At 50.3% G+C, this 25,266-nt stretch overlaps 1 protein-coding gene across 2 annotated transcripts in view; it reads left to right on the top strand.

The window, feature by feature from the left end:
- Positions 1 to 18,166: 18,166 nt before the first annotated feature.
- The window catches only part of LMO4 (LIM domain only 4), a 16,582-nt gene continuing 9,482 nt past the window's right edge, over positions 18,167 to 25,266 (top strand). The window contains exons 1-2 of one of the 2 annotated variants that reach the window (XM_047785386.1): positions 18,167 to 18,563; positions 21,312 to 21,550. In XM_047785386.1, coding sequence (XP_047641342.1) covers positions 21,315 to 21,550 — 236 coding nt within the window. In that variant the 5' untranslated portion in view covers positions 18,167 to 18,563; positions 21,312 to 21,314. Of the gene's footprint in view, positions 18,564 to 20,981; positions 21,129 to 21,311; positions 21,551 to 25,266 lie in introns of those variants that run through there. The other variant, XM_047785387.1, reaches the window with a different exon arrangement.

Below are 25,266 nucleotides of genomic sequence, written 5' to 3'. Positions count from 1 at the left end.
AAAGCTCTATTTGTCCTAATAAGTGGTTTTGTGTTTGGCTGGAACCTACCATGAGCCCCCCTTAACACAAGCAAAGGACCCTTAATAGCTCTATACAGTGAAGGAATATCATTACTGCTCTCATTCAAACAGATGAAACAAAGAGAAGATTTTCTAAATTTCGAATGTATACACCACGCATTTACCAGACTCTGCAATCCCATCCGTCTGGTGGGAAATCAGATACTAGCATCTTTCAGACTGATACTGAGAATCTGTCTCCTCTTCCCATGCGGAAATTCTTTTCAGAGTACCCCTGGCCCTCTGAAACAGGCGGTAAGAGACAGGAGAAAGGCAACCGTCATGAGGCATGTTAAATCCTGATGATATAAACGAGGGTTGGCTCGGTCTAAAATCCCACATGAAAAATAATAGTGTGGAAAGGAGAGCGTTCAGAGAGAGCGTGTGGTGATGCCGAGGAAGAGGCTTTGCAACAGCGAAAGCCTAACTGCAGAACCGACTTTCTAAAGGCAGCCTTCTTTGCTGCCGTTGTTGTCTTCAGGAAACAGACCGCTTCGGGATTGCTGGCAATTCTGAAGCTCAGTTTCCACTCGTAATGCTGAGGACGCTTTTGACGACGAGCATCAGAAAGCCCAGTTGAAAATGGCTGGAGCCTGGGTACAGTCCCCTGTGCAGTATCCAGTCTCTTGGGTAGGAACCTGAAGTTCAAGGAAAAATAAAAGAAGGGTGTGAAAGGGTGACGGCAGCAGAAATGGAAGGAACACTGTAAATCAACTACACTTTAATTTTTAAAAAACAAAAGAAAAAAAATTAAGTGGCTACGGCAACAGGGGGACTTCTTTCCTCGTAGGACAAGTGAGAGACCAGAGGCCTCCGCTGGGTTAATTCGGGTACACACCAGCAGCGGCCACCACACAGGTTCTTACTTCTTCCCATCCACTTTGCCTCAGCGCGTCGGGGTCTCTTTCAGGGTCACAAGCGGCAGGTCCAGGGAACCTGTCCTTACGTGGTAACATCTAAAGGCAGGAGAAGCCAGTGGCTTCTTCCACCACTTGTTAAGCGAAGAGCAAGGCAAGCTCTCCTAGAAATACCCCGCGCTCACCGCCCCTCACATCGGATTGGCCAGAACAGGAACACACGCCCCCTCCTAAGCCAATCACTGGTAAGGACTGACTCAGGTGCAGACCAATCAGGATTCACCTCTGAGGTTGGGGCGGGCCCCAGGGTCCTGAAAAGCACCTGACTGCTAGAATATCCAAAAATGTCACAGAGCGGAGACGGCGGTGACGATGAATGACTTGTTGTTTAGGTAAACAACAGGGTCTGTCACCCAAGCCAAGAGATTATTATTGCAAGGTAGCCGCTCTCAGCGGCTTCTGGTCCAAAGTCAATAAAGGGGAGCATGTCCTGACGTCGGAAAGGGCTGTGGACCGCCCTGGGGAGAGCAACCCGAGGACCAGGCCCCGCTCTGCCGCTCACGGGGCGCGGTGAGCGCCTCTGCGGCCAACTTGCCTGCACCTCCCGCACCCCGCCGACTGCCCTCGGAGATGTGGGCGGGGCCGGAGCCCCCGCAGCACCTCCTCCCACTTGGGAAGCTGGTGGATTTCCACGCCACTCACCGCCACGTGCCGGGTCTCCTTGTGTCTTCACGCTCCAGCTTATACTGACCCTCTCCCTACCTTTGGGGATTTCTTATCCCCTGGCTCCTTCTCCTCAGCCTGGGTTGTATGGGCCCAAGCACAGGACACCTCATATGCTTTGCAGTCTCTTGCGCTCGCTGCGTTCTTACTCTCGCAGGACCTCCTCAGTGCCGCGCACAGCCTGAGACACTGGGCGCTCACCTGGTAGGCGCGCCATCATGATTTCTTTACTGGTTTTGCTCCAGCAGCTTTTGGTGTCTTCGGACGTTGAGAGGCTGAGTGGCTTCTCGAAGGCAGAGGTAAGACATGTATGGATCGTTATTATGAGGGTGAGGCCAGGTCTAATCCCGGGACCACAATTTCTGTGAATAAGGAACATCCTGCTTCCCAACTCTGCCCACTCATTTTACAAGCAGATTGTCGTAAGTGGCAGCAAAGTGAGAGAAAGTAAGAGAGGCTAATTCCCATCACGCACCTTCTTCTTCAAGGCAAATGACAATGGGAGTTCCTGCTGTGATTCAGCAGGTTGAGAACCTGACGCAGTGTTCTCGAGGATGTGGTTTGATTCCTGGCCTCCTACGCTACAGCGTAGGTCACAGATGCAGTTCTGCTTTGGCCCCTTGCCTGGGAACTTCCCTATGGCTCAAGGTGGGTCCTAAAAAGAAAAGAAAAAAAAAAAAGACAAATGACAACAGAATATCTCTAACTTTAAGGAACTTTATCAGGGCAAGTGAGAGGGTTTTCACCTAAGAGTTGAGAAGCAAGAGCTGAGGGCCCCAGAATTTCAAGATTCATGTGGAGAATTCTCCTGTACACATTATTTTTTAATTTTATTTTTTATTTTATTTTTTGTCTTTTTAGGGCCACACCTGTGGCACATGGAGGTTCCGAGGCTAGGGGTCTAATCCGAGCCACAGCTGCCAGCCTATGCCACAGCCACAGCAATGCAGGATCCGAGCCACATCTGCGACCTACACCACGGCTCATGGCAACGCCAGATCCTCAACCCACTGAACAAGGCCAGCGATCAAACCCATGTCCCCATGGATGCCCGTCGGGTTTGCTAACTGCTGAGCCATGATGCCCCCACCCCCGTACACATTTTTATACCCTAACATCACGTTTCTTCAAAACTTTTTAGCTTTTGCACATGTGACCAAAGAGTGTTTACTTTTCCGACGTTGACAAGCAGGTGGCTTTCGTATTTCAGAGGAAAAAAATCCATGCAGTTGATTCCTTTTTCACTTGACACATCTATTTAGTTTTAGAAGTGTTTGGCACGTTGAACTTCTCGAACATAGGAGTGATTATTTCGCAATTACGAGTATACAAATGCCTGACAATCGGTTCATCACAGGATCAATGGCAGCAGCAAGAAGAGCAGCAGGTCACGTTACTGCAAGTGCTGAGTGTAGGACCAGCTGGAACGGTGGTGAGGTTTGGAATTTTTATGTAAAAATAAGCAGCGTTATGGCAGACACTGTTTCTGCCTCGACTGATAGCTCTTTCCCTGCCCCACTCCTCTGCTGGTCACTTCCTGATGTTTTACAGAGCAGCGCTCCTCTGATTGTAGGGAAGGCGTTCTTCCAGCCCGGAGATGTAATCATGAACGGTCTAGAGCAGAGCGTGGGTCCTCCTTGCAGCCACTGAGACATAAGCGGAAGGCAGCTCACTGGGCGCTTCTCGTCCCAGAAAAGCCGTCTTTTGCTAAATCAAGGATCGAAGCTGATCTAAGTTTTCATCATCTAAGCTGTTCCTCAGCATTTACAGTTTTGACCAGTGTCCTGCTTTGAAACAGTTCTTCTTCGCATGGCCTCTGGCTCTGTTCTCACTCTGCTGCTGACTCCTTTACAGCCCTAGACCGACTCTTCTTCCTCTCCGTGATCTACAAAGTTGGGGCTCCCCGGTGCTCAATCACTGGCCCCTTTCCTACTAAAACTTACTCTCTGTGGTCTGCTTCATGGATTTAAAAGTTTCTATACACTGAGCACGTCCAAGTTCATCTCTACAGTCCGGGCCGCTCCCGTGAGCATCACGTGTACACGTCTAAGCTACTCTCCACTTTACCCGTGGATGTTCAAAGTAGAATCTCAACTTTGTTGTGTTTCCATCCCAAATAGAATCTTGATGTGCCCCATAATCCTGCTTCTTTTCCAGGCTGCCCCATTTCAGAAAAGGACAACTACTGTTCTAGCTCAGGCCAGAACACAGCAGATCATCCCTGGGGTTTTTTTCTCTTTCCAATCGCCCACGCCATGCATGAGCATATGACACACACACTCTTAACACCACTGCCAAAGAATATCTGGAATCTTGCATGTCTCACCACTCCCACTGTTCACCAGACCAACCTCATCGTTCACTGCAGTCATGCCTTTCCTACTCCCTGGCAGCCACTTTTGCCTCTCGTGTAGGTTAGAATTAGTTCCTACTCAATGTTAAAAAATTAACAGTGATCTAAACAAGATAAGGTTCTTTCTCTCTCACATAAAGCTGGAAGTTGCTATTCATATGTTGTGCTGGCAACTCCACAGTGTCACCAGGGACCTATCCTTCTCCAGGGCTTCTGTCCTTTTGCTCCATCATCTCAGGAAGAGGCTTCAGCCTGGCACACCATTTCCACCCTCGAGGTCATCTCATGGGGTAGCTTATGCCAGGAGGTCCACGTTTCAGGTCTAAGGAAGGAGGAAATGTGGACAGTAAAAAGGCCTCCTTCCCAGATGAATCAGCTCTTTAATCTTCCCCTTACTTGTTATTTATTGGCTAGACCATGTCACAGGGTCCATGGAACTGCAAAGAAGTTTGGGAAATGTAGTCTTTTATTGCAGGTGGCAAGGCACACAGCTGAAATTGGGTTCTCTTTCTAAGAGGAAGGAGAGGGTGGATGCTGGGTAAGCATGTAGCTGTTTCTGCCACACATGTCTTGTATCAGTTCTTCCCCAAGGGCCAGTCAATTCAAAAAAAATCTGATTATGACTTTGTCCTGCTTAACGCTCTCCAAAGGCTGCCCATTGAGTTCCTGTCGTGGCTCAGTGGTTAACGAATCCGACTAGGAACCATGAGGTTGTGGGTTCAATCCCTGGCCTCCCTCAGTGGGTTAAAGCTCCAGCATTCCCGTGAGCTGTGGTGTAGGTTGCAGACGCAGCTCGGATCTGGTGTTGCGGCGGCTCTGGCGTAGGCCGGCAGCTACAGCACGGATTAGACCCCTAGCCTGGGAGCCTTAATATGCCTTGGGTGCGGCCCCAGAAAAGACAAACAAAACAAAACAAAACAAATTTCATGGCTCTGTCCTTCTCTCCATCATCTGTTACACATTCTGTCCCTGTGACTCTACTCTCGAAGTTTACATTAAACACACCCAGCGTGGTTCCTGCCTCAAGGCCTTTGCTTTTAAAACTTTTTATTTTTTTTGCCATGCATTGACATGCGGGGCTTCCCAGGCCAGGGGTTGGACCTGTGCCACAGCAGTAACAATGCCGGATCCTGAACCCGCTGAGCCACCAAGGAACTCCCAGGACCTTTGCATTTGCCATTTCTCTGCTGCCTGAATTGTTTCTTTTGAAAATTGACATGACTTAGCCCCTGCCTCGCTTCATTCAGGTACAGTCTTGCCTGGTTTCCTGATATCTCTTTCCAGAATGGGGACTTCACAGCTATTATCATAGAGCCTAGAAAACTTTACTTTTGGAATATCTACCTGGTGAAACACATCCCCTGCCATTTGAGTCGTGTGCCCACATAAGAAGGGAGTTAAAGCTCTAGGGTCAGGTTCCTCAGTTAGCTTTGCAGGCATCTTTGGAGCCACTAAACTTTTTTTTTTTTTTTTTTTAATGGCTGCAGGTGCAGCAAATGGACGTTCCCAGGGCAGGGGTCCAACTAGAGCTGCAGCTGCTGGCCTACGCCAGCCACAGCAACACCAGATCCAAGCTTTGACCACAACCTACACCACAGCTCATGGCAAGGCCAGGTCTTTAACCCACTGAGCAAGGCCAGGGATGGAACCCGCGTCCTCGTGGATACTAGTTGGGTTCTTAACCCACTTAGCCACAGCAGGAATTCTGGAGCCACTCAACTTTTCCTTCAGATAGCTAACATTTTTTCTTCTAAGCCCCAAAACTTATATGCATGAGCCTTGTACCCAGGGTGCATGCTGTTAAAACTTATTTGGACAAGTGTAAATTTTAACCCAGCAAACACCAGAATTGTTCTGACTACACAAACCTCATTTTTAAGCATTAAAGAAAGGATTATTAAAAATGTTTTACAACTGGTGTCACTTCTGCTATGACAATCTGATTACCCAGAGGCGGGCTTCTTAACTTGGGTACGGCTGACGTGAGGGGCAGGCTGAGTCTTTGTGGCAGGGCACTCTCCTATGACTTGTGGGGTGTTTGGGGGTCTCCCAGGCCTCTACCTACTCATGCCAGCAGCAACCTTCGCCTCCCAGGTGGGACCACCAACAATGCCTACTGGGGACAAAGTCATCTCTGGTGGAGAATCACAGGCTGAAGGTTGTAACAAGCTGTTTCGTGACGCCCATGGACTAACTTCTTAGCAGCTGGAAGAGGACCGTGGAAGGTTCCTTCAACTGTCAAACTTTGCGGAATTCCAAGGCTTGAACCTCAGCTTTGACAATGATCTTCAGCAATCACGTAACTTTGAGGATTCGTTTAAAATGGAGGCAGTGGTTACAGGCGTATCGGCAGGTAAGAGGAGTCAGCCGTTTGCTATGTGGAGAGGACTGGCCCAGGGTTAGGTGCATGGTGAGAGGTTGGGCGTTCGCGGTTTCTCCCTCGGAGTTAAAATGGAAAATCAGAGTGAAACGCAGCACTGTGGCTATTTCTGCCCTAAACGCGGCCTGTGGGAAGGGGGATCAGATGGGATGGGGGAGGGTGGGGAGGGCGCCCCGTTGGGGTTCTCAGGAGCAGAAGGGAGTTCACAGCCTTCGTGGGTCTCAGAAGCACAGCGGAGCTGTCGGGGCATGAGACGGGGCAATGCCAATTTTGAAATAGAAACCGTGGCCCTGTCTGCCTCAGGTATAGTCCAAATAAGCCCAGAATCCCCACCCTTCTCAGCCGGCCGCCTTCATCCCCTTCGTAGTGACGCCCCGTCTGGTGGCCTCTTTTGGCCTCCCTTCTTCCTGCTCCGTACTTCGCTCTCGACAGAGCAGCCCGAATGATGCTGTTTTATTTTGTCAATTAATTAATTAATTTTTAGGGCCACACCCACGCATATGGAGGTTCCCAGGCTAGGGTGGAATCAGAGCTGCAGCTGCCGCCTACACCGCAGCCGCAGCAACTCAGGATCCGAACGAACCTCATCTGCCACCTACACCACAGCTCCTGGCATCATCATGGATCCTCCACCCACTGAGTGAGGCCAGGGATGGAAACTGCATCCTCATAGATACTAGCCAGGCTCGTTACCACCAAAGCCACAACACAAACTCTCCGAATGATGCTGTTTTAAAATGAAAATCAGCTCGTACCTCTTTTCTGCTGAAAAGTTCCTCATAACAGCCCTCCTCAGTCCAGGCAAAAGCCCAGGGATCTCAACTCTGATATCATCTCCACCTGGGCCACCTGCTTTGAAACCAGACGCAGCCCGTGTCTCCTCTGGGCATCTGCTGCTTCCTGGGACTCCCTCCCCGCAGCTTCGTGGCTCCTTTGCTCCCTGTGGTCTCTGCACAGACGGTCCCCTGCGGGGACCTGCGATGTCTCCAGCCCCAGTGCCCCCTGGCCCCCCAGCTGCCCTCATTCTTCCTCTGCTCCACTTCTCTTCACAGCAGGTACCACCATCTAACGGACCTGTAAACACCCCGAGGGCAGGGCTTTGCTCTCTTTGCTGCTCTGCGTAGGCCCAGCACACCCAACTCTGGTCGGCACAGAGTAAGGGCTCAGTTAGTGTTCTCTGAATGACCAAATGGATAGAAGATAACCAAATTTTCATCGAGATCAAAAATAAAAAACAAAGAAAACCTGGGGCCTGTTTGTATAAATCAGCTGCAGTGGCGCTTTCAACGCCTGGATGTTCCAGGCTGGCTCCCCGCCTGCGCTCCTGAGCGTTTGTTCGTTACAGCTGCGACCTGTGTCGCTAATGTCCTGGGTCCCCCCTCTGAAACTGTCACGGACACTTGTCCTCCTCAGAGGGGAGAAGCACGATGCTAGGCTGGGGTGGCAGCTGAGACATCGGTGACCACTGGGGACCAAGAGGTGGATACCGTGCTGCTGCTCCACACGGGGCTGCCCCAAGTGCGGTCTGCGGCTGGGAGTCCTGGATCCAGCCTTTGCTCAGGTGACTTCCCACGTGCGCAGACGCTGTCGGCTGGTGGCTCCCGACGTCGCCAGGACCCGACGCTCTCTCCTCGGCCGAGTTTGCACGTGCGCGTCGGACGGCCGCGGTCTCTCCCCCCTGGTGCACGCTTCTGGCGCGTTGGCCTTCTGCTCACACACAGTGTGAGTGACGTCTGACCTTTGTCCTGTTTTTGTACTGTCTGGAATATTTCCTTTTAGGGCCCCCTCTCTTCCGCTCCAGGGTTCTCCGTCTTTATGCAAGTGCAGGAGACCACTGCTTCCGACCCTCCAGGAGGTGGGCCTGGGACCCGAGGATGCCCAGCAAATAGGAGGCTCTCTTTAGGGATGTGGCGACTTGCACGGGGGGCCCAAGGCAGAGCAGGGGCAGCTGGAGGTCAGTGGTCCAGGCCAAAGCATCCTAACCACCCTGCTCCTGCTGGGGGGTCACTTTGGATGCCCCGCCTCACTGCTCCTCGGAGTGCCTGCATTTCTTGCTTTTTCTCTGCGGGGGCCTCAGGTCTCCTGTTCATTCTAAGACATCCCCGATGTCTTTCTACACGTACCCACCTGTGCACGAGGGGTTATTGGTTTTGCTGGTGCTAAGCCCGAATCCTAACGGACGCGCACCATGATGGGGTGAGGACTCAGCCTTTGCTCGGGCTCTCATGTGGGGGGACAGTTGGGGGACAGTAGGAGCAAGCGGAAGAAGTCTTAGTGGAGGACAGAGGTGGCGGCAGAGTATCTTGTTTGGTTTTTCTCACAGCCTTTGCGTTGGTTTTCTATTGCTGCCTAGCAAAGCACTAGAAAGGTCCCGGTTTAAAACAACACCCGTGTATTATTTTGGAGTTTCTTTTTTTTTTAATTTATTTTTATTTTTTTTATTTTTGTCTTTTCTAGGCCCATGTCCGCGGCATATGGAGGTTCCCAGGCTAGGGTGTAATTGGAGCTGTAGCCGCTGGCCTATACCACAGCCACAGCAACACAGGATCTGAGCCACGGCTGTGACCTACACCACAGCTCACGGCAACGCCAGATCCTTAACCCACCGAGCGAGGCCGGGGATCGACCCCACAACCTCATGGCTCCTCGTTGGATTTGTTTCCACTGTGCCATGACGGGAACTCCTATTTGGAGTTTCTGAGGGCAGAAGTTTGGGCATGGCATAGCCGGGTTCTTGGCTCAGGGTCTCAGCAGGTTGACATCGAGGTGGCAGCCAGGACCGCCTTCTCTGAGGCTCCAGGTCCTCTTCCAAGCTCGCTGGCTGTGGCAGGATGCGTGTCCTTCCAGCTCGAAGACCCAGGCCCCTATTTCTCTGCCTGTGGTTGACTTGGGACACTCCTCAGTGCCTAGAGGTGATCTTCCGGTCCTTGCCCACGTATCCCTTCCAGCATGTCTCTCATCCGGCAGGTCACTCCTCCCAGGCCAGTGGGAGAACATTTTTCATTTTATTTTATTCTTATTTTTAAAATCTTATGGCCACACCAGCAGCACATGGAAGTTCCTGGGCCAGGGATCAAATCCAAGCCACAGCTGCGACCAACGCCCAGCCGCTGCCGTGGGGTTGTTCACCCAGGCGCCATGGCAGGAACTCCAACATTTTAAGAGTGTTGTATTGAAGTATAGTTGATATACAACGTTGTGTTCATTTCTGCTCCGCAGCACCTCGATGGCGTTACGTGTGTCCTTTTTATAGTCTTTTCCATTGTGATTTATGATAAGATACGGAGTATAGTTCCCTGTGGGGAGAACATGATTTCCAGCTTTGAATCTGACTTCTCCCATCTCTGACCTCTAGACCGATTTTGAAAGGACCGCCTGACTGAGTCGGGCCCACTCACACTCAAGGAGAAGGGGTTACACGGGGTGGGCCCAGGAGGGGCAGGAATCTTGGAGTTCTGACTCCCATGGCCTCCCGGCGAAGGTGCCACTTCTAGGAGAAGTCCATCATTGGGTCCAAAATGATCATACATGTTCAAGGGAGAGACGTCCAGGATCGCTGGCTACAGAGGCTAACGGCCACGGACAGAGCTTTCGTCCCGCAGGCTGTTCCAGGATTTGCTGGAGAGCGCGGTGTTTGGGGTTCCGGGGTGGGGAGGCTTGCTAATCTTTCTGGAGTGAGGGATGACCGTGAGAAGCAGATGCCTGCTTTGTTCTTGTTTCTTTTTTTCTTTTTGGTTAAGGACACATTTATTTTTGCATTTTGGGTGTTGATGTCTTGACATGGCACAGCCTTTAGAAGGTGCCTCCTGACTGGAAGCGTCACGACAAGTCTGTTTCTCTGGTCAGAAGAGCGTAGTCCCCAGGCCCCGGGGTCAGCAGCCAGGGTCAGCCTGCCACCCCACATCCACCAGCCATGTGGCAATGTTGAAACAAAGTAATTGTAACACGGCAGTGTCACAGGATCCATGACACCTGCTTTACAAATAAATCTCTTGGCTTTGTCTTTCCCTTTATTTTCAATAAATGCTCCAGTATTATTGCCACTGCATTAATCTCGCAGCAGGAAACCATTATCCTATGACAACAGCCTCTCCCATTAACATTATCCTTTAATTTTAAGATTGTTTAGATGACTGCTAGAAGCTACTAAATTAAGATAAAATGAAGAAAGAATTATTTCTTTAAGCCAAGTGTTCAGTCAAGTTACCCAATCTTGACTGTGCTGGCAAAAGAGACACCATTATTTTTGTATCAGATTACTAAATAGGATTTGGGTATGAGTTGAAATTTCTAGAAATCTAGACATGCTTTAAACGTCATCTAGGAAATAACCATTAAATTTTAAATTATTATTTGCATGGTTTGTTACATTACACGATGTATTTGAAGAGTTGAAAATATCAGTTATTTCTCTGGGAAGCAATTGTTGTAGTAAATAAAACAATAATGAAATCACAATGGTGAAAACTCAGGAAAGAAATACAGGAAACGTTTGTGTGGTAGAGTTTACTCTGGGAAATAACTGGAGTTGGAGGATGCAACCAAAATAAGATGGGAGGAAAATAAACCTAAGTTAAAAGAAAGTTGTGATTTTTAGTGATTATTTTTTAATGTTTCGACAAATGGACTGTAAAGTGACCCTCTAAGCGTACTAAAAGTTATCTGTAAATTTCAAATCAAACAAATTACATTTTTTTAGTAACTTGCCCATTATCTATTAATTAATTTTTTTCTTTTATTCTATCAGCTGCATCCTAACACTTGAAGACACGGCTCACAACCCTTTGGTATATGTTTCTGCTCCATCTTCATTTGTCCCAGTGGCCTCAAGGATTTCTTTCCAAAGGTAGAGGCTGGTACACCTGCAAATGGGGATTGTATCTAAATATCATTATTCAAATAGTGATATGAGGCATTCAGTGGTCTAGACCTCACGCTCATGGGTAAACCACACAGAAGAAAATGACTGGAACCTGAGTTACTGGTTTAGTTAAAAAAAAAAAAAAAAGAAAGAAAGAGAAAGAAAGAAAAGCTTAATTTGTGAATTCCCCATAGTGTTAACGTAGTTCAAGTGGGCCATCAATATGTGTCCTATTTACTGATAGGTGCAGAATAGGTGGTGGGAGATCAATCAAAACCCTCTTCCATAAATTACCGTGACTTCTAGAAATTATCCAAACTTGACTGGAGTGTCATATGTAGTCTTCCCAGCCATGAGTTATAGTCAATAATTCATTCCCTGACTGAGCTGATAACAGGCAGATATTCTAATAATGTGCCAGGATTTACTACTGGACACAAACAGTAAGTAGGAATTTCAATGCGGTGCTAAATGTTATCTCAGTGGAGAAAGGCAATAAAAACAGGACAGAGAGAGGCATCTGAGTGCAAGGCTTGCATATGCTTTAACCCTCTAATTAGACCAAGCATGCACAAAGGTAAGGCTGTTTGAGTTTCCCCTCTTTCTTTGAAGCGAAGTGTTCCCGAGTATTGTTCCGTAATGACTCCTCAGAGCACCGCAGACGGCTCCGAAAACAGGCCGGAAAGAATGGCAATTTTATTCTTGAGTTGTTTTCCCAAATTTTAAAATGGCTTCACTTGACTCTCTTCCTTCGAAAGGACCCTCCCCCCGCCCCCCAACAATGATCGTCTTAGACTGAAGGTCTTAAACCTATTTTCAGTGATTTCTTATCACACAGAGAAATCGACAAATTTGCTTTCTCTGTCAGAATGTTTTGAAGCTAGAAAAGAAGTGGTGATTCATCAAAAACAATTTTATTATGAAATTTGATTTATGTTGAGAAATATAAATGATGACGTTATAATGTGTACCTCTGCGTGGAGGGAACACATTTTAGTCAATTGAGTTATCCAATTTTATTATTTAAAAAAATCCATATCGGGTTGCACTTTTTATTCTAAAAAATTTATGGCACTGTATAGAGCAGAAATATGTGTTTTTCAAGTCTTTGGACAGCTATGGATTGAACTCCCCTAATTCCACCTGGGTCATTCATTACAATTAGATGAATACATATTATCATATTTTCATCAACTTTTCTTGTGAGCAACCAGAGACCAGACCAGTATCAGTCTTTAAAATACTACGTTTTGTTACAAAATCTACATAGAGAAAGGACTTAATTACGTCAATACTAGAATGAAAAGCGATACTAACTAAAGAAGCTGTGGGTTGGGGTACCTGAAATTTCTGAATGACTGGCCTTTCTCTTACCAAGAACGGTTGGTGGGAACAGAGGGGAATGAATTGGGCTTCAACCCTCTAGCTTCTCCGTCAGTAGGGGCACCTTTCCACGGTCTTGGAGAGGCACAGTGATGAGTATCAAATGGACTTGCCATTTTCGATTGGGTTTATGGTTTTAATGTGCACTCAGTGATGACCATCTCACCCATTCGCAGATGCCCAGTCAGCCACACCACCTCTTTTGCAACTATTACAAACTTAAATTTATCCACAGTAAAATTTAACTCGGCTAAGAAGCGTTGCTTGTGGGCCCAACAGACCATTTCGGAGCCCCCAGTGAACTTATCATGTGCTAAATGTACACCGTCTGGTCATGATTCGCAATGACATAGAGTGTCATTTGTACTCAGATACTCTGGAAGGCCTCCCGTCCTAGGATGTGGGGGTGTAAAGCCAAATCGTTTTTCCTATAATAGCACCCTCTGAAATACATTCATATATCAAGGTTTGCTGAGAGGTCTGAGGTAGATTGGGGATTTTGTGTGTGTGTGTGTGCGTCCTTTGTCTTTTAGGGCCACACCCGCAGCATATGGAGGTTCCCAGGCTAGGGGTCGAATCGGAGCTACGGCTGCCGGCCTACACCACAGCCACAGCAACGTGGGATCTAAGGCACGTCTGTGACCTACACCACAGCTCACAGCAACGCCGGATCCTGAACCCACTGAGCAAGGCCAGGGATCGAACCCACGACCTCATGGTTCCTAGTCGTGTTCATTAACCGCTGAGCCACGACAGAACTCCCGGGGAGATTTTTAAGGTCCTATTCCTACTCTAATCAGCACATACGAAGAAAACGAGTCACTCTTGCCACTAGATAACAGTGGCCTTGCTATGTCAGGCAAAAGAATGTGTCACAGACGTAGTTTCTTCATTCCCTCATCTTTTCCACCTTTCCCATCATTTCCAGGAGTTTCAAATGTTCTAATCAAGTAGAATAATAAAAAGCAAAATCCATACCATGAATCATATTTCTTTTTAAAAAACATTTTTTAATTTTTTTAGGGCTGCACCCATAGCATGTGGAGGTTCCCAGGCAAGGGGTCGAATTGGAACTGCAGCCGCTGGCCTGCTCCACAGCCACAGCAACGCTAGATCTGAGCTGTGTCTATGACTTGGGCCACAGCTCATGGCAAGGCTAGATCCTTATCCCACTGAGTGAGGCCTGGGATCGAACCTGCATCCTCATGGATGCTAGTCAGATCGTTTCCGCTGAGCCAGGACGGGAACTCTCGAGTGTTTCTGTTTTGTGGCTAGGTACATTTGTGCCATATTCTAGAGTCCACATATAAGTAATATCATACGGCATTTGTTTCTCTGTTTCTGACTGACTTAGTATGAGAATCTCTAGTTCCATCCATGTTCCTGCAAATTGCATTATTTGCTCTTTTTATGGCTGAGTAGTATTCCATTGTGTATATGTACCACATCTTCTTCTTTTTTTTTTTTTTGTCTTCTTTAGGGCCACACCCAGGGCATATGGAGGTTCCCAGGCTAGGGGTTGAATTGTAGCTGCAGCTGCCGGCCTTCACCACAGCCACAGCAATGCCAGATCTGCTGCATCTGTGACCTGCACCACAGCTCACAACAGTGCTGGATCCTCAACCTACTGAGCGAGGCCAGGGATCAAACCCACAGCCTCATGGTTCCTAGTCAGATTCGTTTCCACTTCGCCATGATGGGAACTCCTGTACCACATCTTCTTAATCCATTCATTTGTTGATGGACATTTAGGTTGTTTCCGTGTCTTGGCTACTGTGAATAGTGCTGCAGTGAACAGAGGGGTGCATGGGTCTTTTTGAACCCCTATTCTTAAATGCTGCAGCCGTTTCTCTGATCCTACTTACTGTGCGGGACCTCCCCACCCCCAGCCAACACAAAAATTGGCAGAGACCTAAGCGCCAATCCTTGTCCTCCTCCTTGGTTTTCCAAATTACTCCGTCGGTAATTACTGTTGCCTCGTTTCTCTCCACACTTTGTACGTTTTGGGATTCTTTTCCTAGATGCAAGTGTTTAAGACTCACCTTGGCTGAACCTTTTGCATTCAAGGGATCTCTGTGATGGTAGCAATACGGCAGGCAAATTTAAAAAAATAATTCCTTCCTAAAAAGACTGCCTTCAAAAACAATTTTGCATTAACTTTAAAAACGTTAAAACATTTTTTTTTTTTCTTGAGAAAGAGCTGGGGAGGTTGCCACATGAGCATCAGATAATCCGGTCCTGCTTGGGGCAGGGAAGGTGCCATGGGTCTGTGAGGGATTTCCAGCCACACATGGCAAGTTCTTGGAGAAGGGAAAATGATCCTGATCGGAGGACTTAGAGGAGAAGGAAAGGCATGGACAAATCATTTTGGGGTGAATGGGGGGAAAGGAGGGCTTGATCTAAGATCTATACGGTTCTTACATTTCATGAGGAGCGAAGAAAGACACAATTTTAGTTTCTCTTTCTTTTTCAAAGAACTGTATTCTTATTTCTCATCGAAGGCGAGGCGTTCAGTGATGAAATGCATGAAATGTATGAAATTTCAGTGATGAGTGTATGAAATCAGCAGAGGTTCCTTGAACTACAGGGCAAGCTTGATTGAACCTTTTCCTCTTTCCCAGGATTCCTTTGAGCTCTGTTTTACACTCATTTGCACAACACGTGAATACGGAACTGCCTTACCCCCAATGAACTTGCATTTACACAGTTTGGGGGAGTGTAGCACCAACGAACTAAAAGATTAACATTAGTCCGTCATTCAAGCTGGCCCCTGCAGACCACAAATCTTGGACCCAGAAGAGGAAGGGCTGCTGAAGGCGAGCTTGCAGAAATAAAGACCACCCAGAGGTGGCGCTGTGGTTAAAGTACACCTGAATTCTCATTACAGTGACTGCATTGACTTCCCACCCCTCCGAGGAGGGACCGTTAGCTATTACCGCTTTTGTATTTCTAGAACCACAACATCAGCAAAGGGGGCTCTCCGGTTCCGAACTCGCACCCACTCCAATCCACAGGGACACGCGTCAGGTCGGCACTGCACACACACCCAGAGCCAAAACACCAAAACCGTCCCTTCGGCCCCTTGGAGACTGGAGATCTGTGGTCCAAGTTTTATCCAGCCTCCTCTCTTCCTTCCCTTCCACAACAACTACACGGACTTGGGACAATTACCCAGTGATAGTCGACGTCTGATTAACTCTCTAACGTTTCAGTTTAAAATGAAGACTTCATCTTAGTATAGCTACCTGGGGAAGTGACTAAAGTACCACAATCCATTACAGACCGACGTATTATGAGTTCTATCAGAAAATCATTTTTTAAAGAGGAAAAATAAAGGCCATGTGGCTTGAGTCCTTCATTGGTAGATGAGAGAATGAGGCATCCGAACAGGCAATCTACTTGTATCTGACCAATCATAACTTAATGGCAGCCCGCTAAGATCTTGTGTCATCTCGATTTGATTATTATAAATTATTAACAAATTGAAACTGAACTAGGGAATTAAAATGTGTGCCTTCCTTGCCACCGGGGTCCTTTCTTCACTTGGTCTGAGTTTTCTTTACCAACCATCAGGGAACACGACATCTTTTTAAGGTGGCCTTCTTTAATCACACCCATCGGCAGCTGTTTTCTGTACAAAGCATTTTAATTACTATTAGTTTCAGCGATTTTTTCAAAAAAAATGTTTTTCATACATGCCCCAAGCGACTTGATCATAAGAACGCAATGTTACGTACCGATCGCGAGAGGTAAGCCTTTTAATTTTGAGGTACTGGAAATATAAAGAAATGAGTCCTGTAATTGGTATTTTAGAATGTCCTCCGCTTGATGCTATAGGCAACAACTCCCGCTTTCTTTGCAGCCTTCATTTTGATGGTTCGAAAGAGAAATCTCCTGGACAGACACTGGAACCATCGATGTTTTAACATCTGCCTTGTCTAGCCAGATCCTCCCTGCAGGTTCCTTTCCTCAATCACGCAGTACCGTGTGTAATACAATATGAAAACTTGTCCCACAAGGCTGGTTTTACTTAATGATACTTAGCAGAAGGGCTTTGCACTTTCATGATAATTTCCACCAGAAAAATCTCTCTGGAACTTACTAATAATAATCAGACCTAATATTAGCCTCCGATCGGAGATTTATTAAGCCTATTTGGCAGAGTAAAGTTGAATGACTAGGTATTCCAGCATCTAGGCTGAGCGGCGGCCCTGGAAACAGACACTCAGACTAGCACCCTAAGAGCATTCCTCAAAACTTGATTTATACTGCAAGTAACCTTTCTTACTCTCCAGAGGCTGTGAGATTTCGAATCTTGTAATGACTTCCATTGCCGTGGGGTCAAGGCTCCCCCTCAGCCTCCCATCCTCTGCAGTGAGGGGGACGCGGGGGCAAGGCTCTCCCCCCCACCCCGCTCCCAAGTTTTCCTCAACTTTGATCTGCTTGCCACCAACAGTGACAAATGCCTACTGGGCGCTTAGTTTATACTCAAGCTGATGGGGAGAAGAGGGGTAGCTGGTGGGGACCTTGAAGGGGGGGGCATTTTCAGTTCTGAAATGCAGGGACTATGGAAGGCCTTACTCTTTCTACCACCTTAATTAAACTTCCACTAAGTTCCGAAATCTGTTACATCGTGAATTTAAAAACAACCCCCCCCCCAAAGCACCTCTATCTGCGTGTGTGGGCAGTCCACCGTCCCGAGATGTGGGGCAGGCTTTTCCACCCCAACAGGAAGAGACCCATTTCTGAGACGGCCGCAAGTTTCCTGCGGGGCCCGTCCGGGCGGGTGGGAGTGCGCGGGCCCCGCGCCGGGCAGGTGCGGTGCCCGAGGGGGCGGGCGGCGCGCGTCCCGGGCGCCCGGCGCGGGGGGCAGGTGCGGTGCCCGGCGCCTCGCTCGCCATCCCGCGCCGCGGGGGCCGCCCGGCGCCGCCCGGGGACCAGATCGGGGCCGAGGCCGCTCCTCCCTCGGCCCGCTCCGCCGCCCGACGCCGGCCCCCGCCCCGGAGTCTGGTTTCAGTCATCCTTTGTCCCGGCCCCGATTGGCAGGTTTTATTATTCCGCCTCAACAATCCGGCCGCCCAGTGGCTGAGGGTCGCTGACGTCGGCGGCAGAGCCGGGAGCAGTTGGGATTCTGCTCCGTCAGTAACACATGGGGAAGAGCCGCGCCGGGAGCCCGCGAGCCGGCTAGAGGCCCGCCCGCCGCCGCCGCCGCCGCCGCCGCCACCACCGCCACCGCCGCCACCGCCGCCGCCGCCGCCTCCGAGCCGGGCACAGCCGCCCCGGCAGCCGCCCCGGCCGCGGCGCAGGCTCGGGCGCTCCGGGCCCCGCCGCCCAGCTCCCCGCCTCCCGGCCGCCGCCCCGGCCGCCGCCGCCGCCGCTCCCGGGGCCGAGGTGTCCGCGGCCGCCCCCCGGCCGGAGGTGCAGGAAGCCCGGCCGAGCGCCCGCCGCCGCCACCGGCCGCCCCGAGCGAGCGGGCGCGCGGGAGGGAGGCAGGCGGAGGAGGAGGAGGAGCAGCGGAGGCGCGCGGGCGGGCGGGGCGGGGGCCGCCGGGCGGGGATATACAAAGTGAAGCCACATTGCCAAACTTGCAGCGGCGATTGCAGCAGTTGCTGCCGCGGCGCCGCGGCCCGAGGGCTCCTGCGGCTGCTCGCGCCCAGCCGGACGCCGAGGAGCACGACCCGGACCGAGACGGACACTTCTGCTCCCCGCCGCCTGCCACTGACGCGGGCCCCCCAGCCCAGCCCCAGAGCCGCGCGTTAAAAAAAAAAAAAAAAAAAAAAAAAAAAAAAAGCCCTTCGCCCCCTCCTCCCCTTTCCTGCCTCTGCGAGGACATCCCCCTCCCTCCAGCTCCGCCAGCCCCGGCGCCCCTTCCTCGGAAGCCGAGCGGCTTCGCTCGCATTTCGCCGCCGCCGCCTCGCGCAGTCTTGCAATATAGGGGAAAAGCAGGTAAGGGGACGGCCGGGGAGCCGCGGGCAGGGAGGGGGGACCGGGGCGAGGGGCCCGATCGGGGCCAGGGCTGTTTCCTTTGGCTTCCTTCCCTTGAGCGTCCCAAATTGCAAGTAAACAATACGTCGGCTTCGATAATGCGCGAGTCTGAAACTAGCGAGGCCGGCCTGCGAGCCAGCGCCGAGGCAGCCCCGGGCCGCCAGCTTTGTAGCGGTTCCTGCTTACAAAAGGGTTCTTCTCCGAGACCCGGCTGGTGGGGACCTGGGAGGGGGTGGGGTACTTTCAGTTCCGAGAGGCCAGGCAGGAGGTGCTTGAAGGGTCTGGCTCTGGGAAGTCGTGCGGGGGAAATAGTCACGACCCCCCCCCCCCCCGCCGCCGCCGCCGTAAACACTATTTTTGAAACAGTGGCAGAAAGGACCTAAGTGAGCAGGATTCGGCATTGCTGGTTCTTTAAAAAAAAAAATTCCTCTTGGCTTATAAGTCTTTTGTTCCAATCCAGGAGAAATCTGGTGAATCACCTAATTAAAATCAAGACATGAATTAAGCATCCATTTTTGTACTACAAATTGCCAGCGCTACGTCTGTCCCTCCCTCGGTCTCCATTAAAAAACACCAGAGACGTTGTTGGGGGGGGGGGGTGGTTCTTGCCTCTAGCTGCCAGTTCTGCTTTCTATTTCACTGACTATCCCAGGACCTAAATTGCTTGGCTATGTAATTACTAGAGTATAAGCCTATTTAACTTGAAAGCTTCCTTTTTTTTTTTTTTTTTTCCCAACTCTAAATGAAACTTGATGAGGGCCCGTCCTGAGTTATCAGGGGAGTCAGTTTCTGGTCAGTCCTCTTGATTCATCTCTTTTAGATTTAATCAGCATTAAGGTATTGCTTGTCCTTAAGAGCTTTAGCTAATGGGGTTACTGGATGCTTTTCTCAGTGTAATGTTTCCTTTTCAAAAAAAAATATACATATATATTTACCTCTCACCAAAGATGGGGGCGGGGGAGAGCTCGGCACCTCCCCTCCCTCCCTCTCCTCTTTTAAAAAGGAATTCAGTGCGATTAAAACGTGGAGGGGGGGGGGCCCGCACAGTTTAAAGACCTAGGGCAGGAAATGCAGATTCATTTGGGTTAGGGCTGAAATTGTAACAAAAAGCAATTCCTCGAGTAAATGCATCAGATAAATCAATTTACATAAAGGTATGATGCATTCGGATAAATGCAATGCTAATGGGTTTTAGAGTGGTCCCCTTTCCAAAGTCTCAGGGTTTTGTTACAGCTTAATTGGTGCAGTTCTTATTCTGGTTTATTGTGCGGTCACTGGACACACGTTCCGGGACTCTTTCGGAGGAAATGTGTTTAAAATCGGCCTATTTAAGGAACCCGAGTCCTTGTTTCGTTCCCTTCCCCTCGTGTTTTTTTTTTTTTTCCTTCCAGCAGCCAAGTTGGGCCGGGGACAGGCAAAGTTCGCTCTCTCCCTTCTGAGGTGTCAGCTGAACGTCTTGAGCAGATAGCAGGAGCCTGGGGGGAGCCCGCACTCTCGGCTTGCAGAGGACAAAGACAAAACAGGCTGCTTAATTGGCAGTAAATAACTTGATCTTTTTATAGAATAAGTGACTGGAGGAACACTAGGACTTTATTGGACTCGGGATTGGAGGCAACAAATTAATCGGTTTAGGCTAAGCTTTATAAATTGATTCCTATATTATCCCCCAGTTGCTTCTCTCGTGACATTCATTAGGAAGAGTGGGGAATTTCTAAAAGCAGTTTTTGGTGACAGCAGGGCTGGCTTGGATATAACTTGTGCATCTTTTAACTGTGCCTTCTCGCATATTATCTGGAACCCCCCCCCCCCTTGGAGGAACAAAGCTTTAGCATTTAAATTGCTGATCAAGGGCAGATTAGTGGGACCGAAGTGGAGAGTGTTTGTCTAGGAAGTTAACAGGCATCCTAAAGTTCAATGATCTATTATTCTTGCCTGTGTCCCGAAAACCTAGAGAAAACATTCATTGATCTTCAAAATGAAATGAGATTTGGAACAATAATGGGAGATGGCGGTCACCACAATGGCATGTGAAAGGTGCTGTTTAAAATACGAAAAACCAGTTTCGCAACTTTACACAGCGCACCCCCCGCTCCGGTCCCCTCGGCTCCCCTCCCACCCCCAGCTCCCCTTCTCCCCTCGGCGGGTTCCTCCCTTCCCTTTCTGGAAGCCCAACTCTTTCCAACTTGGGAACTGCAGCTGCACCTCCCGAGGCAGCGCTGGGCCGGGAACGTGGCTCCGGCGGGGGCCGCCTCCCCGCGCCCCTCGGCGGGGCCCGGGGAGGGGCCGGGCGCGGCGGTGGGTGGGTTCGCCCCTCGTTTGCTGCGGGCGGCGGCGGCGGCGGCGGCGGCGGCGGCGGGGGCGGGGGGCGCGGGGCGGGGGCGGGGCGGGGGCGGCGCCGCGAGGGGTGGAGCGCGCGGCGGAGCCTCGCTCCCGGAGTTTTGACAGTACCCGAGCTGGGATTGTCAGCGGCGGCGAGCGCTGGAAAGTTGAGAGGAGCTCGTGGCCCCAGAACAAAGCTTGAGAAAAGTAAACAGGCGGCTGCCGCCCGCCAGCCTCCCCCCTTCCCTCTCCCCTCGTCGTCCTTCCCGCCCCGGCCCTGCTGCTTCCTTCCAGCAGACGTGGGGGGACCGGGTTCGCTGCGGCGCGGCGATTACTAACTTTTGCATCGCCCTGTTCTTTCTCTCCCTGGCCCCTTCCCGCCCTCTGCAGACCATGGTGAACCCGGGCAGCAGCTCCCAGCCGCCCCCGGTGACGGCCGGCTCCCTCTCCTGGAAGCGGTGCGCAGGCTGCGGGGGCAAGATCGCGGACCGCTTTCTGCTCTATGCCATGGACAGCTACTGGCACAGCCGGTGCCTCAAGTGCTCCTGCTGCCAGGCGCAGCTGGGCGACATCGGCACGTCCTGTTACACCAAGAGCGGCATGATCCTTTGCAGAAATGACTACATTAGGTAAGGCTTGGCTGCCTGTCCCCGACCCGGGCCGGCAGAGCGACGGCAAGGCCAGAGGTTACCGAGGGCTTTGAGGAAAGGAGCCGGGCACCTGGGAGGGTACAGCGTAGCCTTCACCTCGAAAACCTGGTTGGCCGAAATTTAAGGGGTTAAAAAAGGCATGTGTTAATCTTCCAGTTTTTCATGGCAAGTTAATGGCGAATACCACACTAAAACCGCCCATGTGGTGGGACTGGGCAGCTAGGTGTGCAAAGGTTGGGCCATTCTTGGGAGCAGGATTTAAAGGGGTCGGCCCCAGTTGGACCTTCCACTAAAAATAAACATTGCCAGGGGGAGTGAAGCTGCTTTCTTAAAGGGACAAAAGATTGACTTAAAAACAAGTGTAGTTAGTGAGAAATGATTTGCCTGTGATGCTGGCTAATGATGATATTTACATAAGCACCTTTAAAACTTTATTTGAGTGGAAAACTGTGACTCATTCTTTGTGCTCCTGGTGAAAAATGCTGATTAGCCATCAGCTTAAAGACTTGCAATTCTTCTTATAGCAAAGTAACCCGAACCAGGAAAAAAAAAAAGAAGCACTTCATGATCATAACACTCTTTCTATACTGTTCCTCGGAGGCCTGCAGCGCCCAGTGTTAGTGTGTGGTTTGAGATGTAGAATTTGCAGTGCTTTCAACTGAGGAATGTTCAGATTTGGGGGTTTTTGTTGTTGTCATTTGTATCACTACCCTTGATCCCCAAAAGAGATTTAGGAAAAGAGGCTATAGAATTATACTAATCGTGCATTTTAAAGCAATGTATAGGAACATTCATAGGCCCGTGTAAGCAGTCTTTTCCAACAAGTTTCAGTGCAATTAATGGAAGGAATTCAGGAGGTCAGGTGCCTATAGGATCTTTTCAGGTGAACTCAAGCTACTTAAACTCATTAATTTGAAAGGAGGCATTTGAAGGATTACACATTTAATTTGAGTAAATGGTTTGATAGACTGATGCACATGAATGCTTCTAGGAGGTGTTCTGTTTCAACATCCAGTAATTAAAAAAAAAAAAAAACCCACACGCATACGGTGGATACTAGAGAACGCTCCCTTTAAGAATTGCGTTCTGTGTAAATTTGTGCCCTCAACCCCTTGCTTCATAGAGGGTAGAAAATTTGGCTCTTTCTTCAACGCGGCTGAATCAGTGGATGAGGCATTTTGTTCAAAGTTCAGCTCCATCGTGATTCCCTCACTCTTCGAATAAAACTGCAGAGGATCCTAGAGCAGTTCGGGGCTGACTATGGCAGTGTTTACGCGGCCACATCATTAATGTAAAATGACGGAATAAGATGACATTTGGTTCTTCCAGTAACGCAACCTGTGTCCTCGTTGCCGGCATCTTCAATCAGCCAAATAAAAGAAATATAGGAAGGGAAAGGGCTTTTATTTTTAAATTAAGATGGCAGCATTAATTTCACTAAGTGTTCTTGGAGAAGTACACGTTGGAAACTCCGCAGGAGCGTGGCCGTAATGCTTTCTGGTGCTCCTTCCAAGCCATGCCATGGGCTTTGACAGTATTGTAATTAAATAGAGAGCAGAACTGGGGTAAGAAGGAGGGTGGTTTCAAGGGGAAAACCTGGCCGTGCTGTTCAGAAGCGGTGAATGGGAGATTCCTATCTTCTCCTGGTGCCTCAGAAAACCTTCGCCTCTGATTACCACTCATTAAAAAGGGTCCACTTGTATTCCCTCAAGACGAGTTGAGGCAAGTGGCTTCCTGGGAATCACCTCCGTTCCTTTCCTTCTTCTTGGGAACAAATACAGATGCCCACTTGGTGTCTTCTGGTGCCTGAATGGCGCAATGGAGGCTGAGTGCCCAGCCCCAAGCCTTAATTAATTGGGTCCATAGTCTCCCTTCCTTGCTCTTCCCCCCGATTTGGAAAACTGGAGCTATAGGCTTGCTCTTGCACCCGAGGCTGCCTGAGACCTTAGGTCTGTCCAGTTTAGAGGAGTTCTCTCTCAGCACCAAAGTGATCCCCTCTCACTGCTCAGGGCTCAGCAGCGGATCCCCGCCCCGCCCCCCAAGTTTAAGGGATGTCGCAGAAGTCTTCCTTCAGGGGTCCTTCCATCTGCCTTCCCAGATTCCAGAAGGGTGGGGAGGGGGGCCGTCCCCCCCCCCCCGCCAGTCTCCGCTCAGTCCACTTGTTGGAGGAGCTTTCAGTTCTGCGGAGACTGGGACCAGGATGGCAGCCGAGGATTGCGGCTAATCCGCTCGCCGGCCGCCAGGTGAAGGGACCCTTCGGCCCCAGCTGGGACCACAGAGCGATTTATTAAGGGGCTTTTAAACTGTCTGCCTTTGAGGTTGTGGTTTTCTGAATACAACCAAGGTCTGGCTGAAAAGCTTCGGGAGAGCTGGGGAGGCCCGGGCTGGGGTGGGGGGAGTTGGGGGGGGGGGTGCTGCTTTCCCCCAGGCCCTTCCCCCTGGCGACCAAGTGTCCATGGGGTAGAGCTGGGCTTCTGCCTCTTCTCCCTCCAAGATTTCAGATAAAGCGGCCGCCTTGCTGCAGCGAATCCGCACAATTAAAAGCTTTAATTAGTGGCTCCTCCATTTTCTTAGTTCTGATGGGCTTTATCTAATGAGATCTGGTCTCTGGCTTAGATCTGCTCCGAATGACGTGTCCGCAGTGAATGAGAGCTGCGTCGCAAACAAAACATTTAATTAACAAAATTGGCCTCTAAGAGAGGGAGGGAGAGCCTGGGGGGAGGGGAGAAGCAGGGACGGGAGGACCTTAAAGGGGCCCCCGGCTGCCCGGCCCCCTGCGCCTTCGGCCGCTTCCAAAGTCCGCGAACCTTGACCGCCGCCCCCGCCCGTTCCCACCCCCCCAGCTCCCCCCCCCCCCCGCCCCCGGCCCCCAGCGCCTCCGAGTAGCTCCAGAAACTCCGTTTCTCTTTCTTCGAATCCTCCCCCCTGCGTCCCGCCTCGGGCCGGAGGCTGGCGCGGAAAGTGCGGCCGGGGGAGGAAGTTCGGGGACCGACCGGTGGGGCCCAGGCAGCGCGGGTGGCGGTGCTCGGCCGCCGGAGCTCGGTCGGGCCAGGCCGCGGTCGGGGCGCGCGGGCCGCGAGGGGGCGAGTGCAGGGCGGGGGGCTGGGCCTGGGTCGCCGGGGCTCCCCGGGCGGCTCACGTGGCGCCCGCAGCCTTGGGCAGCGCGGCGCGGCCGGGGGTGGGGGCCCGGGGCGGGATCGGGGTAGTTGGTGGAGGGGGTGGCGTTAGGAATGGAGACGCCGCCAGACAGCGAGTTCATTTCCCTGGTAATCAACAGCAAGCTGCTATATTCAGGGAATGCTGTCCCTTTAATTGAACAGGCTAGGTAATTAAATGGCACTTTTCCAATAGGACGTGCTAGGTAAATCTAATAGTTGGTTATTTAATATCACTTTGAAGTCTGCCCACTCAAGCACAATGACAGCACAGGAGCATGTGAACTATTAGCTAGGAAAAAAAAAAAAAAAAAAACCCAGGATCTCAAAAATTAATTAAATCGCATGCAATTTAGGGGGAACGTTTATCTTGATTTGTCATAACAGAATTAATTCAAGGCCTCCAATTCACTTGGGGGCAGATCTGTTACTCTGAATTAACCAAGCGTAATTTGGCTGATTTTTTTTTCCCCCTCCCTCCCCTCTCTAATGCAGCCGTTGTGATTATTCACAGCCCCCCTCTTAAGTATCAATAGCTTC

This window comes from Phacochoerus africanus, chromosome 6 (assembly GCF_016906955.1).
Source record: "Phacochoerus africanus isolate WHEZ1 chromosome 6, ROS_Pafr_v1, whole genome shotgun sequence".
NCBI lineage: Eukaryota > Metazoa > Chordata > Mammalia > Artiodactyla > Suidae > Phacochoerus > Phacochoerus africanus.
This window is presented reverse-complemented; position numbering and strand designations above follow the sequence as displayed.